We start from the raw sequence: 12929 nt of genomic DNA on the forward strand, positions 1-12929 counted from the left end.
CCTTCTGGAAACTCAAATACACTACATCTATCGGTTCCCCTTTATCAACTCAGCTTGTTATATCCTCAAAGAACTCTAGCAAATTTGTCAAACATGGGGCAGAATTTTTCCATCAGCGTGTGGGGGGCAGGACCCGCATGCCAACGCATAAAATGACGCAGGGTGACATCGGGTGGAACCTGCATCATTTACATTTTCAGGTTGACCTATTAAGGCCATCAAGAAACCAATTCAGCTTATTCATGGTTGGTGGGCAGGCCGGGAGCCCAGCTGGTCTTGTGACAAAAGCATGAAACCTCATCCACTAACGGGATGAGGCTTCAAGAGGGTTTTTAAATTTTAATGAAAGGTTGCAATAAAAGTTATGGACATGTCCCAACTCATGTGACAGCGTGTCACATGAGGGGATTTGGCAGGGAACATTTTAAAACTCCTTTATTATAAGTTTCAAAATGGCGCTGATCTCCCTGAGGCAGTACTTAGCGTGTGCGTAAGAGCACACTCTTGGCTTGGGGAACCCCCTCCCCTCTCAACCCGCACAGGGAGTACATAGCGCTCCCTGGTGGACGTCACGCTGGGTGGGCCTTAATTGGCCTGCCCACGTAAAATGGCAGCTCCCAACCGGGGCCGTCGATTGGGAGCCCGCCTGCTCACGCCTGCTCCCACTCTTCCCCCTCAACAGGACGAAAATTTTTCCCCTGATTTCCCTTTCACAAAACCATGTTGACTCTGCTTGATTGCGTCAAACTTTTTTAAATGTCCTGCTATTTCTCCCTTAATAATGGGCTCTAGCATTTTCCCAAGGTCAGATGTTAGGCTGACTGGCTTATAGTTTCCTGCTTTTTGTTCCCTCCCTTCTTGAACAGGGGCGTCATATAGCGATTTTCCAATCTGCTGGGACCCTCCCAGAATCCAGTGAGTTCTGGAATATTTTGACCAATGTCTCCACCATCTCTGCAGCCACTTCCTTTAAAACCCTTGGATACAGACCATCAGGTCCTGGCGACTAGTCTGCCTTTAGTCCCATTAGTTTGTCAAATATTTTGTCTCTTGTGATAGAAACTGTTAAAAGATGTTTCCTTCCATTAGCTCCTTGCTTATCTGATATCTTTGGGCTGTTTATAGTGTCCTCCACTGTGAAGACCAATGCAAAATAATGATTTAAATTATCTGCCATTTCCCTGTTCCCCGTTATCAATTCTCCAGTCACATCCTCCAAGGGTCCCACGCTCACTTTAGCTACTCCCTTTCTTTTTGTATACCCGTAGAAGCTCTTGCTGTTTGTTTTTATATTTCTTGCCAATTTACTTTCATAATCAATTTTCTCCCTCTTTATTAGCTTTTTAGTTATGCGCTGCTGGTTCCTAAAAAATTCCCAATCCTCTGGCCTCCCACCAATTTCCACCGCTTTGTATGCCTTAGTTTTTCATTGGATGCCCTCCTTGACCATCTTTGTTAACCACGGGTGGTTCATCCTTCTCATTGAGTCCTTCTTTTTGAATGGGATAAATTTTTGCTGATCATCATGAATATCTGCTTAAATGTCTGCCACTGATCTTCCCCTTTGTCTATTTTCCCAGCCCGCTTTAGACAACTCTTTCTTCATATTTCTGTAATTGCCCTAATTTAAGTTGAGGACACTGGTTTGAGACCCAAGATGCTTACCCTCAAACTGAATTGGAAATTCTACCATGTTGTGATCACTACCCCCTAGAGGATTCTTAACAACGAGATCTCTTATTAATCCTACCTCATTACACATTACTAGATCTAGAATAGCCTGTTCCTAGGTAGGTTCTGCAATGTATTGCTCTAAGAAACAATCCCTGATGCACTCTATAAATCCTAAATACTATAGCTGCAATACATTGCCTGCCCAGCCATCTCTATTCTATTTAATTAATTAATTTGGATGTTAAATATTTAAAAGTGAATTTCTTAACTGTATTCTTCAGCTGTAATAATGTCTCCTGATTTAAACCACTTAGCCAATCTAAAGAGACATGAAAACGATACCCACCAATCACCTACCTGTTTTCCTTCAACATCACACTTCAGCTCTGACACGTAGAAACAGGTCCTCCTCTCGCCCTCTCTTCTCGGTGCTGCTGACTGCCTGTCCTAGGGTCCTCCTCTCGCATTCTGCTCTAGGTGTTGCTGACTGCCTGTCCTAGGGTCCTCCTCTTACACTCTCCTCTAGGTGCTGCTGACTACCTGTCTTAGGGTCCTCCTCTCACACTCTCCTCTAGGTGCTGCTGAATGCTTGTACCAGGGTCCTCCTCTTGCACTCACCTTCAAGTGCAAAGAGCTGTTGACAGCCAGTGTTGCATACTGGTACTTCCCAAGGTTCAGGTTACCATGCTGAGGGATACACTAAATCTTGAGGCAGCCACCTCAAATTTTCAACGCACCTTTTCAAATTTTATGACTAAATTATATACTTTGGAAAAACAATGTAATCTGCTCTTTGCTGGCTTTATTTAACTAACAAACATGTTGATCTTCTTTCTCCTTCTGGATGTAAAAACAAAATTCAAAATCTTTGTGCTTTCAGTTGGGAAAGGACACCAGCTCTTTCCTTCAGGGTCTTAGTTACTCCATTGGAAAAGCTATATGGGACAGGTAGTGGGGGAGATTTAACATGTTCAACAGGTTAAAAATGTTATGAAAACTCACAAATAAAGTTGGCATCAGCAGCATATTTATGATACAAATCAACTTTATCAAATAGGGCAAGATTTTGTGCTCTCAGTAATTAGCTTTCCTGTTACCTGATCATCCACTTTGTGCGCTTTGATGGAGGCTCCTTCATCAAGTTCTGATTCATTGATGGGGCGGATTCGAAGGGCCACCTGCAAATATACAAGTAGATTGTACTATTCACATATTCATCTTGCATGGTTAGATCTCTATGCAGTGTCTATATGTAATTCTATATAGTTGTAGGGGAGGTGAATGCAATTTTCTATAGATTAGCTTTTGTACAAGTACGCAAACCTGGCTTCACTAGTAACAGGGGAAGGGTATCACACATATGGGCTGTAATTTTTCAGATCCTTTGGAATGGGCTAGGAGGTGGGAAGACTGGAAAATGACTTGGGAAGGTGGTGTGCCCAATTCCTTCCTGCTGCCATGCCATTTTGCCAATGGTAGGAAAGCTGACAAGTCAGCCAACCACCTGGGGCACAATTGTGCCACTCAAGTGGCCAATTAAGGACCACTTCCATACTGTGCAGTCATTTTACGCAGGTTGGGAAGGCCAGCAGTGCTGTGGGGTGGTCTCCTTTGTCGGTACTCTTTGGCCTACACAGGAGCCGCTTGGTGACAACGGTCGCTCTCATGGCAAGAGTGCCACCTGTCCTTATCAACTCCTGCCCCCATCCCTCCTCCCACATCGCCAGAACCTGAGTGACTGGCCCCACCATCCCCAGACTCTGCCTACCTGTCTTAAGGTTGCACAACCATTGATGCACCCTCATCCTTCCAGTGCAAGCCCAGCAATGGCCACCGCTAGCAGTGGCACTGCTGAGGCTGTTGAGCTGCCAGCCCTCGGATTGGCTGGTAGCACTTGGGGCGGGCCACTGTCCTCAATCTGCTAGCAAAGTGCAGCCCCAGGTCCCACTGGCTAAAGTGGATTGGCCTCTGATTTCCTAGCAGCAGGACTTCTGCCACCAAAGGAAAATTCCAGTCATGGGTTTCATACTATAGACTGTGACAAATACTGCAATTGTCTAAAAATAAAACTACTCAGTGTATTGTGGGACTACATGGTGACAACCCTCAAATATTCTGGATATTGGAATTATAGATCTTGCCGAACAATTACTAAATCAAACCAAATATTAAATAAGAAGCAAAAAACTTAGCAAGCACTAACACATAACAAAAACCTCCTGGTTGCTGATCATATTTACCCACCAGCACACTGTTCCCTTGATATCTAATTACCGAAGTGTATCATAGTGATATAACTAAAACAACAATTTGAAGCTCGCTATATTCAGCTGTCCCTTGATTTGAGGTTGACGTCGACTCAGGGACACGGATTTCTGCCATGAGTCTTCATGTAGCTGGACAGGCCGATTCTCGACCCACAGATCTTTCACCACATCTTGGATCCGGAGTGCAGGATTTGCTTCCTTCTCTTTTCTTCTCTGCCGCTCCGCTGCTTCATCATTAACACAGTGGGACTCAAAGTGTGATGCAGTTGGATGGACAAGTTGTTGCCATTCTGAACAATTGGCAGCAAGCTCCTCCCATTAACATCAATGCTGCTGAGCTGCAAGGAGAGCTTAAGAGTGTCTTTAAAGCGTTTGCTTTGTCCTCCCGGAATGTTGACTACCGTTGAACGCTAAAAGTTGAGAAAACAGGATTTGACGGGGGAGATGGTTTATGGCCATCCAGACAGAGTATCCAGTCTGCCACAGTTAATTTTGTGGGAGTTTTGCCTGAATGCTTGTGGCACTGGCTTCAAGGAGGACAGTAGTGTTTGTTCAATGATCCTTCCATTGAATCCAGAGGATGTGGCAGAGGCATTGCTGATGGGATTCCGCTAGTGCTCTTATGTGTCACTTATACACAGTCCAGGTCTCTCTACAGTATAGGAGTGTGGCAATGACAATTGCTCTGTATGCGAGGACTACCAATGACTTGCAGAGATCTTTGTTGTCAAATGCTCTCTGCCAAAGCTTGTAGAAGGCTGAGCTGGCACAGCTGATCCAGTGTCAGATCTCCTCGTCCTCTCCTGCTGAGATAGGTACCAAGGTCTTGGAAGTACTCAACATATTCCAGAGTCTCTCCTTCAACATCTATGGGAGGTGGAATACTTGGCTGACCAGGTGTGGGTTGGTATTTGAGTTGAGTATGAAAAAGACTGGCAGCTAGCATAAAAGGGAATCAAAAAGTCTTCTACAGGCATTTAAAATGGTGGTAAAAGGAGGAGTAGGGCTTATCAGGGACCAAAAAGGGGATTTACTCGTGGGGGCAGAAGGCACAGCTGAGATACTAAGTGAATACTTTGCATTTGCCTTTATGAAGGAAGAAGATGGTACCCAAGGCCATGGTAGAAGGTGAGGTAATTCCGACACTAAATGGGTTTAAAATTGATAAGGAGATTTTGGATAGGTTACCTGTACTTAAAGTTGCTAAGGCACCAGGAGATACATCCAAGGATTTTGAGGGAAGTGAGAGTGGAAATTGCGGAGGGGTTGGCCTTCATTTTTCAGTCTTCCTTGGGCTCAAGGATGGTTCCAGAGGACTGGAGAACCTCAAAAGTTATCCTCTTGTTCAAAAAAGGATGTAAAGAAAGCCCAGCAACTACAGGCCAGTCGGTTTAACTTCAGCAGTGGGGAAACTTCTAAGAACAATAATCCAGGACAAAATTAATAGGCATATGGACAAATGTGGGTTAATTAAGGCAAGCCAACATGGATTCCTTAAGGGAAAATCATGTTTAACTAGCTTGCTGGAAGTATCTGAAGAGGTAACAGAGAGGGCTGATGAGGGCAATGTTACTGATGTGGTGTATATGGACTTCCAAAAAGCGTTGGATCTAGTGCTACACAACAGACTCGTGAACTAAGTTATAGCTCATGGAATAAAAGGTACAGTGGCAACATGGCTACAGAATTGGTTGAGTGACAGGAAACAGAGTAATGGTTAATTAATGTTTCCTGTGCTGGAAGAAGGTTTGTAGTGAAGATTCTCAGGGGTCAGCGTAGAGACCCTTGCTTTTCCTGATATATAGGAATGACCTAGACCTTGGTGACCAGAGCATAATTTCAAAGTTTGCGGATGATACAAAACTTGGAAGCATTGTGAACTGTGAGGAGGATAGTCTAGAACTTCAAAGGGGCATAGACAAGTTGGTGGAATGGGCAGGCAGGTGGCAAATGAAGTTCAATGCAGGGAAATGTGAAGTGATTCATTTTGGTAGGAAGAACATGGAGTGACAATGTAAAATAAAGGGCATAATTCTAAAGGAGGTGCAGAAGCAGAGGGACCTAGTTGTATATGTGCATAAATCATTGAAGGTGGCAGGATAGGTTAAGAGCGGTTAATAAAGCATACAACATCCTGGGCTTTATTAATAGGGGCATTGAGTACAAGAGCAAGGAGCTTATGTTGAAATTGTATAAGTCACTAGTTCTGCCTCAGCTGGAGTACTGCATCCAGTTCTGGGCACTACACTTTAGGAAGGATGTGAAGGAATCAGAGAGAATGCAGAAAAGATTCACAAGAATGGTTCCAAGGATAAGGAACTTCAATTATGAAGGTAGATTGGAGAAATTAGGGCTATTTTCCCTAGGGAAAAGGCTGAGAGGAGATTTGATAGAGATGTTCAAAATTATGGGTCTTGACAGAGTAGATAGGGAGAAACTTCCCATTCATGAAAGGATCGAAAATGAGACGGCGCAGATTTAAAGTGATTAATAAAAGAAGCAAAAGTGATATGAGGAGAAACTGTTTTACACAGCTAGTGTTTAGGGTTTGGAATGCACTGCATGAGAGTGTGGTGGAGGCAGGATCAATTGAAGTATTCAATAGGGAATTAGGCTGTTATCTGAAAAGGAAGAATGGGCAGGGTTACAGGGAGAAGACAGGAAATGGCACTAGGTGAATTACTCATTTGGAAAGACGGTGCAGACATAATGGATCAAATGGCCTCCTTCTGCACTATGACAATTTTGTGATTCTGAGTTTTGTTTTTGCAACTTTCCAGGTCAGGCCGAGTTTCTTGTATGCAGAATTGAAGTGATCGAGAGTGGCTTGTAAATCTGGTGCAGCATGGCAAACAACACACATATATACATACACACACGTTGCTTAACTTTACCTATTTATTATCCCTAATCAAAGCATTGTCCTTTGCCTCTTCCTCTTTAACCCTAATATTGCAAAGCATCCCTCTTACAGCCCTGTGATTTTCTTTTGCCTTTTTTCTCTTATTTCCTATAGTCACTGAGTCAGGCGCACACTTTCATTGCAACTTGTGATGAATTAGGTGTTTTAGTCCATGTAAGGCTAAACTTGGCTGAGTCTTGGTTGAGCAAACAATGGCCCAAAACCTCCCCTGTGGGATTAAACCAGCTGAGAGAAGAGGTACATCAGTATTGAGTAGATTCCTACCCAGTTCCTTAACCCACTCCATTGCCCAGTTCCCAGTGGAAAGTGTACAAAACATTTTAATAATGCACAAATCAGCTGCAATCATTCTAGATACAGTATATGGCTGTGAACCTTCACCACTGACATGCCCACGTGGAACTTCTGAATGTATTCCTACACTATGGCCAGGTGGGCTCGGCGGGAGTGGGCAGGGCTGTCGCGGAGCCAACCGCCACTCGCGATCGGCTCCAAACCGTAAAAAATTAATTAATTAATTAAAAATTAAATGAAACATGTCCCCTCACGTGACTGTGTCACATGAGCTGGGACATGTTTTTATTTTTCAAAGAAAGTTTTCATTTTATTTGTAAAAGCTTTAGGGAACCTCATCCCGCTCGTGGATGAGGTTTCCTAAAAAACATAAAGGCCACTTGGCCTTTTTGCCTACCCGCCAACTATGAGGTTGGATGGGTAGTGTAAAATTCAGGTTAATTACCTGGTTAATAGCCTTAAAAGGCCTTTCAATTATCGGCGGGCACATAGCCAACGCCCAGCGTCATCGTGCGCCATTTAACGCCCGCAACCTAAATGGAAAATTCTGCCCTATGAGTTTCTGATCTCACTACACTGTTCTGGGGGGAAACACAAAGCACATGATAAATGGAAATTTAAAGGGCCGGTCATCCCTTGGACACCTGAGGACAGCATAGAGGCAGGGGAGGGCATTTCTGACCAGTTTCCATGGTCATCATGCAGGATAAGAGGGGAGCCAAGAGAACGGGGGCAAAATAGATCACAAAGAGGAACTCTTGCCCTCAGTAAAATAAAGAGTGTAGAATCTCAGTTGACAAAATAGTATCAAAATGCACCAAGGCATTAGAATGAGAGACTTTTTTGTAATGGAATATTTTGGAGGGGTGGTGTTTTAGACATAAGATTGAGGCCCACAGCACTACTGTGTTGACCATTCCTGTTTCGTACTTCAGCTGATTGAAGTTTAGTAACATAAAACCGATTGTGACAAATATTTAACTGGAAACTGCAGGAAAATTCATTTAATGCTGCATTGACATTGTAGCCCTCAACACACAAACGCACCAGGTGTTTAGATCTAACAAACAAGCCAAACTTAACAATAACTTACATTTATATAATGTAGTAAAATGTTTCAAGGTGTTTTGCAGGACTGTAATTTGACAAAAATTGGCATAGAGCCAATAAGGGAAACATTTGGACAAGTAATCAGTGGTCAAAGTGGTAGGTTTAAAACAGCATTTTTAAGGAGGAGAGGTGGAGAGATAAAGAGTAAAGAGAGCTCTGGACAAATGGAGGCACAATTTTTAAAGGCGGAGTGAAGAAAGCGTGGGAGGAATGCAATGTTGGAGGAGCGTAGAATTCTTGGAGGGTTGTAGGATTGAAGAAGGTTACAGAGATAGGGAGAGGCAAGGCCAAGGATGGATTTAAACATGATGTTATGTTAAAATTGGTGAATCAGAAGCCAACAATAGGTCAGCAATTACAGGGGTGATGGGTGAATGGGACTAGGGGCAGCAAAGTTTTGGATGAGCTCAACTTTATCGAGGTGCAAGATAGGAAGCTGGCCAGGAGAGCATTGGAATAATCGAGTTTAGAATTAACAAAAGCATGGTTGACGGTTTCAACAGGAAATGAGCTGAGAAAGGGTTAGAGGTGGATGATATTACAGGAGGGGTGGATGTTTTCAGTCTTGATAATGGGGGGAATTTTTTTATTCCGTCTTACATTGCTGGCCAGGCCAACATTTATTGCCTATTCCTAATTTCCCTTGAATCACTGCAGTCTATGTGGTATAGGTACACCCATGGTAATTCGATTCAACTCAGTGGTTTGCTAAGCCATTTCAGAGTCATCTACATTGCTGTGGGTCTGTAGTCATGTGTTGGCCAGACCAGGTAAGGTGGCAGATTTCCTCCCCCAAAGGGTATTAGTGAATCAGATGGGTTTTTAATGACAATCCAATAGTTTCAAGATCATTAGTAATGAGACTAGCATTTTATTCTAGATGTATTAACTAATTGAATTTAAGTTTGCAGCTGTCATGGCAGGATCTGAACTGTCTTTGGACCATTAGCTTAGGCCTCCTGGTTACAAGTCCAGTAGCATTACCACTCTGCTGAAGATGGGCTTGGGAGTTCAGTTCAAAGTTAAATAGAATGCTGAGCTTTCAGAATGAGGACAAATCAGTACTTTCATTTTACAAGACAACCTAATGAGCAGTGTGGAGTCTTCCCTTCCCTACAGAATAGATATTATACAATATTGCTCTCAATATTCTCTCATACATTTCAGCATACCATGTAAAGGTTGCAGTTTTGAACTGAAGCACCTTATTTGACATAAACCAAAGGTACTGGCCATATACTACACAGCTCATTTTGTGTATAATTGAGAACACAAACTGACTGACTGAACTTGTTCTATGTTCAGCAAAATCCTACCTTTATTTTTTCAGAAAGATTCATACTGTATACTTGGTTCTATATTTCTTCCATACTTAAAATTTTTTTTAAAATAATGGAATTAGAACTTCAGCACTCTGTGACCCAATCTTGATTATGATGTCATTAATATATTCGATTTTCTTTCCTTAGGATATTTTATTATCGGGGGCTGGTCCATGTGGCTCCCCAACTAAGAAGGTGTACAGAGAGCCTGCTGCTGGCACACCTGTCCTAACTATAACAAACGAATAACAAAGTGACCCAAGATGACCTGCTCTCCATCTTCCCTCTTCCCCAAAGAGAAATAATTAAGATCAGGAATGGAACAGGGTAGGGGGTGGGGGAGCCAAACATGCCAACTCCCCCACCTTCCTACCATGGTACAATGTGTCAGCAGCATTCTAAAGCATGGCACCAGCACTCTGGCATTACTGGCATTAATTCTGAGCTTTACTAACATTTTCATTCCCACATGAACAAACAGAAGCTTTTGATTCAGTTTGGCATTTGGTTGCATCACAATCGCTTGCTTCCTAGCTATTGTGACATTTATTCTTTTTACTTTTTTTAATTTTAAACATCTTCTCACCGATCTGTTTACATAATACAGCATCCACAGCAATCCAAAACAACATTCTATGGCACAACAACCTAAATTATCAATATTATAGTTAGAATTGGGGCCTAAGAGGAGTTTGAACTTAGGAAGACTTCTATTTATATAACACCTTTCACTGCCTCAGGGCACCCCAGAGTGCATCACAGTCTATAAAGGATTGTCACTGTCATATTACACAAAATGTTGCGGCCAATTTGTGCACAACAGTGTCCACAGACAGCTGAATGAAAGGATAATTTGTTTTTCTTAGAGATTTGAGGGATAAATATTATCCAGGACAGGGGAGAACTCCTCTGCTCTTCTCTTGAAATATTGCCATTGCATCATTACATTCACCTGAGAGCACAGACCGGCCTCAACTTATGTCTCATCCAAAATGACAACACCTCCAACAGTGCCAGACTGGAACATCAGTCTGGATTATATATTCAAGTCTCTGGTGGGAGCCTTGAATGGAGAACCTACGGCTAAAAGGCAATAGTGCTACTGACCCACAACTGACATGATCATCACATTTCACAGGGCCCTAACTAGTGTCAAAAATGTGCCACAGAAATGATGAATGTTGGACCACACTCACAAACACAATTAAAGTGGCAAAGCAGCACTCCTGCTACAGAGTTCGGTTCATTCACTGCATTTTAAAAAAAATTGATCATTCAAGTATCAATGTTTTAAATTGTCAATAATTCAAATTCTACTTATGGAAATCCTTTCACATTTATATTTAATTAAAGGAACTGAGATGAACCCAACTCCAAAAATGCAAAGGAACTCTTCTCTTTATCCCTTGCCGGAAGGAGAGCTAACAAGTCCTTCAAGATTAATGCAAATATTAGAATAGGCAATAAAACTTCTCATTAAACTGCTGGATTCCAACTTTGGTTATGAACCAGTTATTAAATTACAGTCTAAATATGAGATTTCAAAATTTAACTGCAGTATGAAGCTTAAAATCAAACCCAGTGCATTTGCTGAGAACACAATGACCCATAACAGGAACACAGCCTCATAAGTTATTTAGTAAACGTCCTTTATGACATAGAGAGCAACATTGGTTCTTTTAAAATAAGTAGTACTTAAATGTTTTGGCATCAGATATTTACTATGCAACATTAGCCATTAACTGGTGAAAAGCTTGGAACAGTGGAGGTCTAAAAGGACTTAGGGGACCACTAACACTAAAATATAGTGGATCAGCTCCAAAAATTTATCAAAAAGGTTAATGGAATTTTATTCTCAGGGTAAGGGTATCAAAAGGAAGTGTTGCTACAGCCAAACTAAGCCCTGGATAGACCACATGTGGAGTACAATCACAGTTCTGGGTACTACGCGTAAGGGAGGATGTAGTGGCCTTGGAAAGAGTGCAATGCAGATTCACCAGATTGTTACCAGGGCTTCAAAGGTTAGATTATCAAGAGATTTGGTATTCTCTGGAATAAGGTTAAAGGATGATTTGAAGCTCTTAGGATTTTGTAAGATCTTGATCTGGTAGATATGAGAAACCTTTCCTTCTGGTGGGGGAGTCTCCGACAAGAGGACAAACCTTAAAATCAGAGACAGACCACAAGAGGGAAGTTAGGGAACACTTCTGCTTGTAAAGGTGGCAGAAGCATGGAGCTCTCCCACAAAAAGCTCAGTTGATAATTTTAAATTTAGGATTGATAGCTTTTTCTTGGACAAGGGTATCACAAAGGGTATGGAGACAAAGTAGGAGGGTGGAGTTAAGAAAAAGCCATTGAATGGTGGAACAGGTTTAAGGGGTTAGGTGGCCTCATCCACCTTCTAACTCTCCATTTTTTCAGATGAAGGAAATTTCAGTTTTTATTTACACTAATGAAACTTTAATTCTAACATGCTTTCTCTAGATAATTAAGACAATACACAGGGTTTGAGATTAATTCTGAGGGGAGATTGTGGGTGGTGCAGGCTGCTTTTACGTCTCAAAATACAGCAGAATAATTTTCCCCGCAGATGGACATGATTAGCATTGTTTGTCTCTTCCTTGGCCCATTAGGGAGATGGTGGCACAGTGGTAATGTCATTGGACTTGTAATCCAGAGGCCCATAATTGCCTTGAGAAGGTGGTGGTGAGCTGCCTTCTTGAACTGCTGCAGTCCATGTGGTGTAGGTACATCCACAGTGCTGTCAAGAAAGGAATTCCAGGATTTTGATCCAGTGGCAGTGAAGGAACAGCGATATATTTCCAAGTCAGGATGGTGTGTGGTTTGGAGGGGAACTTCCAGGTGGTGGTGTTCCCACGTATCTGCTGCCCTTGTCCTTCTAGATGGTAGTGATCGTGGATTTGGAAGGTGCTGCCTAAGGAGCCTTGGTGTGTTTCTGCAGTGCATCTTGTAGTTGGTACACACTGCTGCTACTATGCGTCAGTGGTGGAGGGAGTGAATGTTTGTGGATGGGGGTCACTGGTGGTGGTGGTGCTTCGTGTCAAATGGTGGATAGACTTCACTGAGGAGCAGAAAAGTCTAGAAGGACAAGGGCAGCAGACACTTGAGAACACCACCACCTGGAAGTTCCCCCCCAAGTCACTCACCATCCTGACTTGGAAATATAGTGCATTTCCTCCACTGTCACTGGGTCAAAATCCCTGAACTCCCATCCTAACAGCACTGTGGATGCACCTACACCACATGGACTGCAACAGTTCAAGAACGCAGCTCATCACCACCTTCTCAAGGGTAATTAGGTTAATAAGGGATGGACAA

General features: G+C 42.6%; 1 protein-coding gene across 5 annotated transcripts in view; it reads right to left on the minus strand.

Annotated features, from left to right (window-relative positions):
- Window positions 1-12929, minus strand: part of si:dkey-26i13.8 (kinesin-like protein KIF19) — a 183537-nt gene that overhangs the window by 155705 nt on the left and 14903 nt on the right. For all 5 annotated transcript variants that reach the window (XM_041205921.1, XM_041205923.1, XM_041205919.1 and 2 more), the window contains one exon: window positions 2772-2852. In XM_041205921.1, the coding sequence (XP_041061855.1) occupies window positions 2772-2852 (81 nt within the window). The remainder of the gene's footprint in view (window positions 1-2771; window positions 2853-12929) is intronic.

Source organism: Carcharodon carcharias, chromosome 15 (genome assembly GCF_017639515.1).
Source record: "Carcharodon carcharias isolate sCarCar2 chromosome 15, sCarCar2.pri, whole genome shotgun sequence".
Taxonomy (NCBI): Eukaryota; Metazoa; Chordata; class Chondrichthyes; order Lamniformes; family Lamnidae; genus Carcharodon; species Carcharodon carcharias.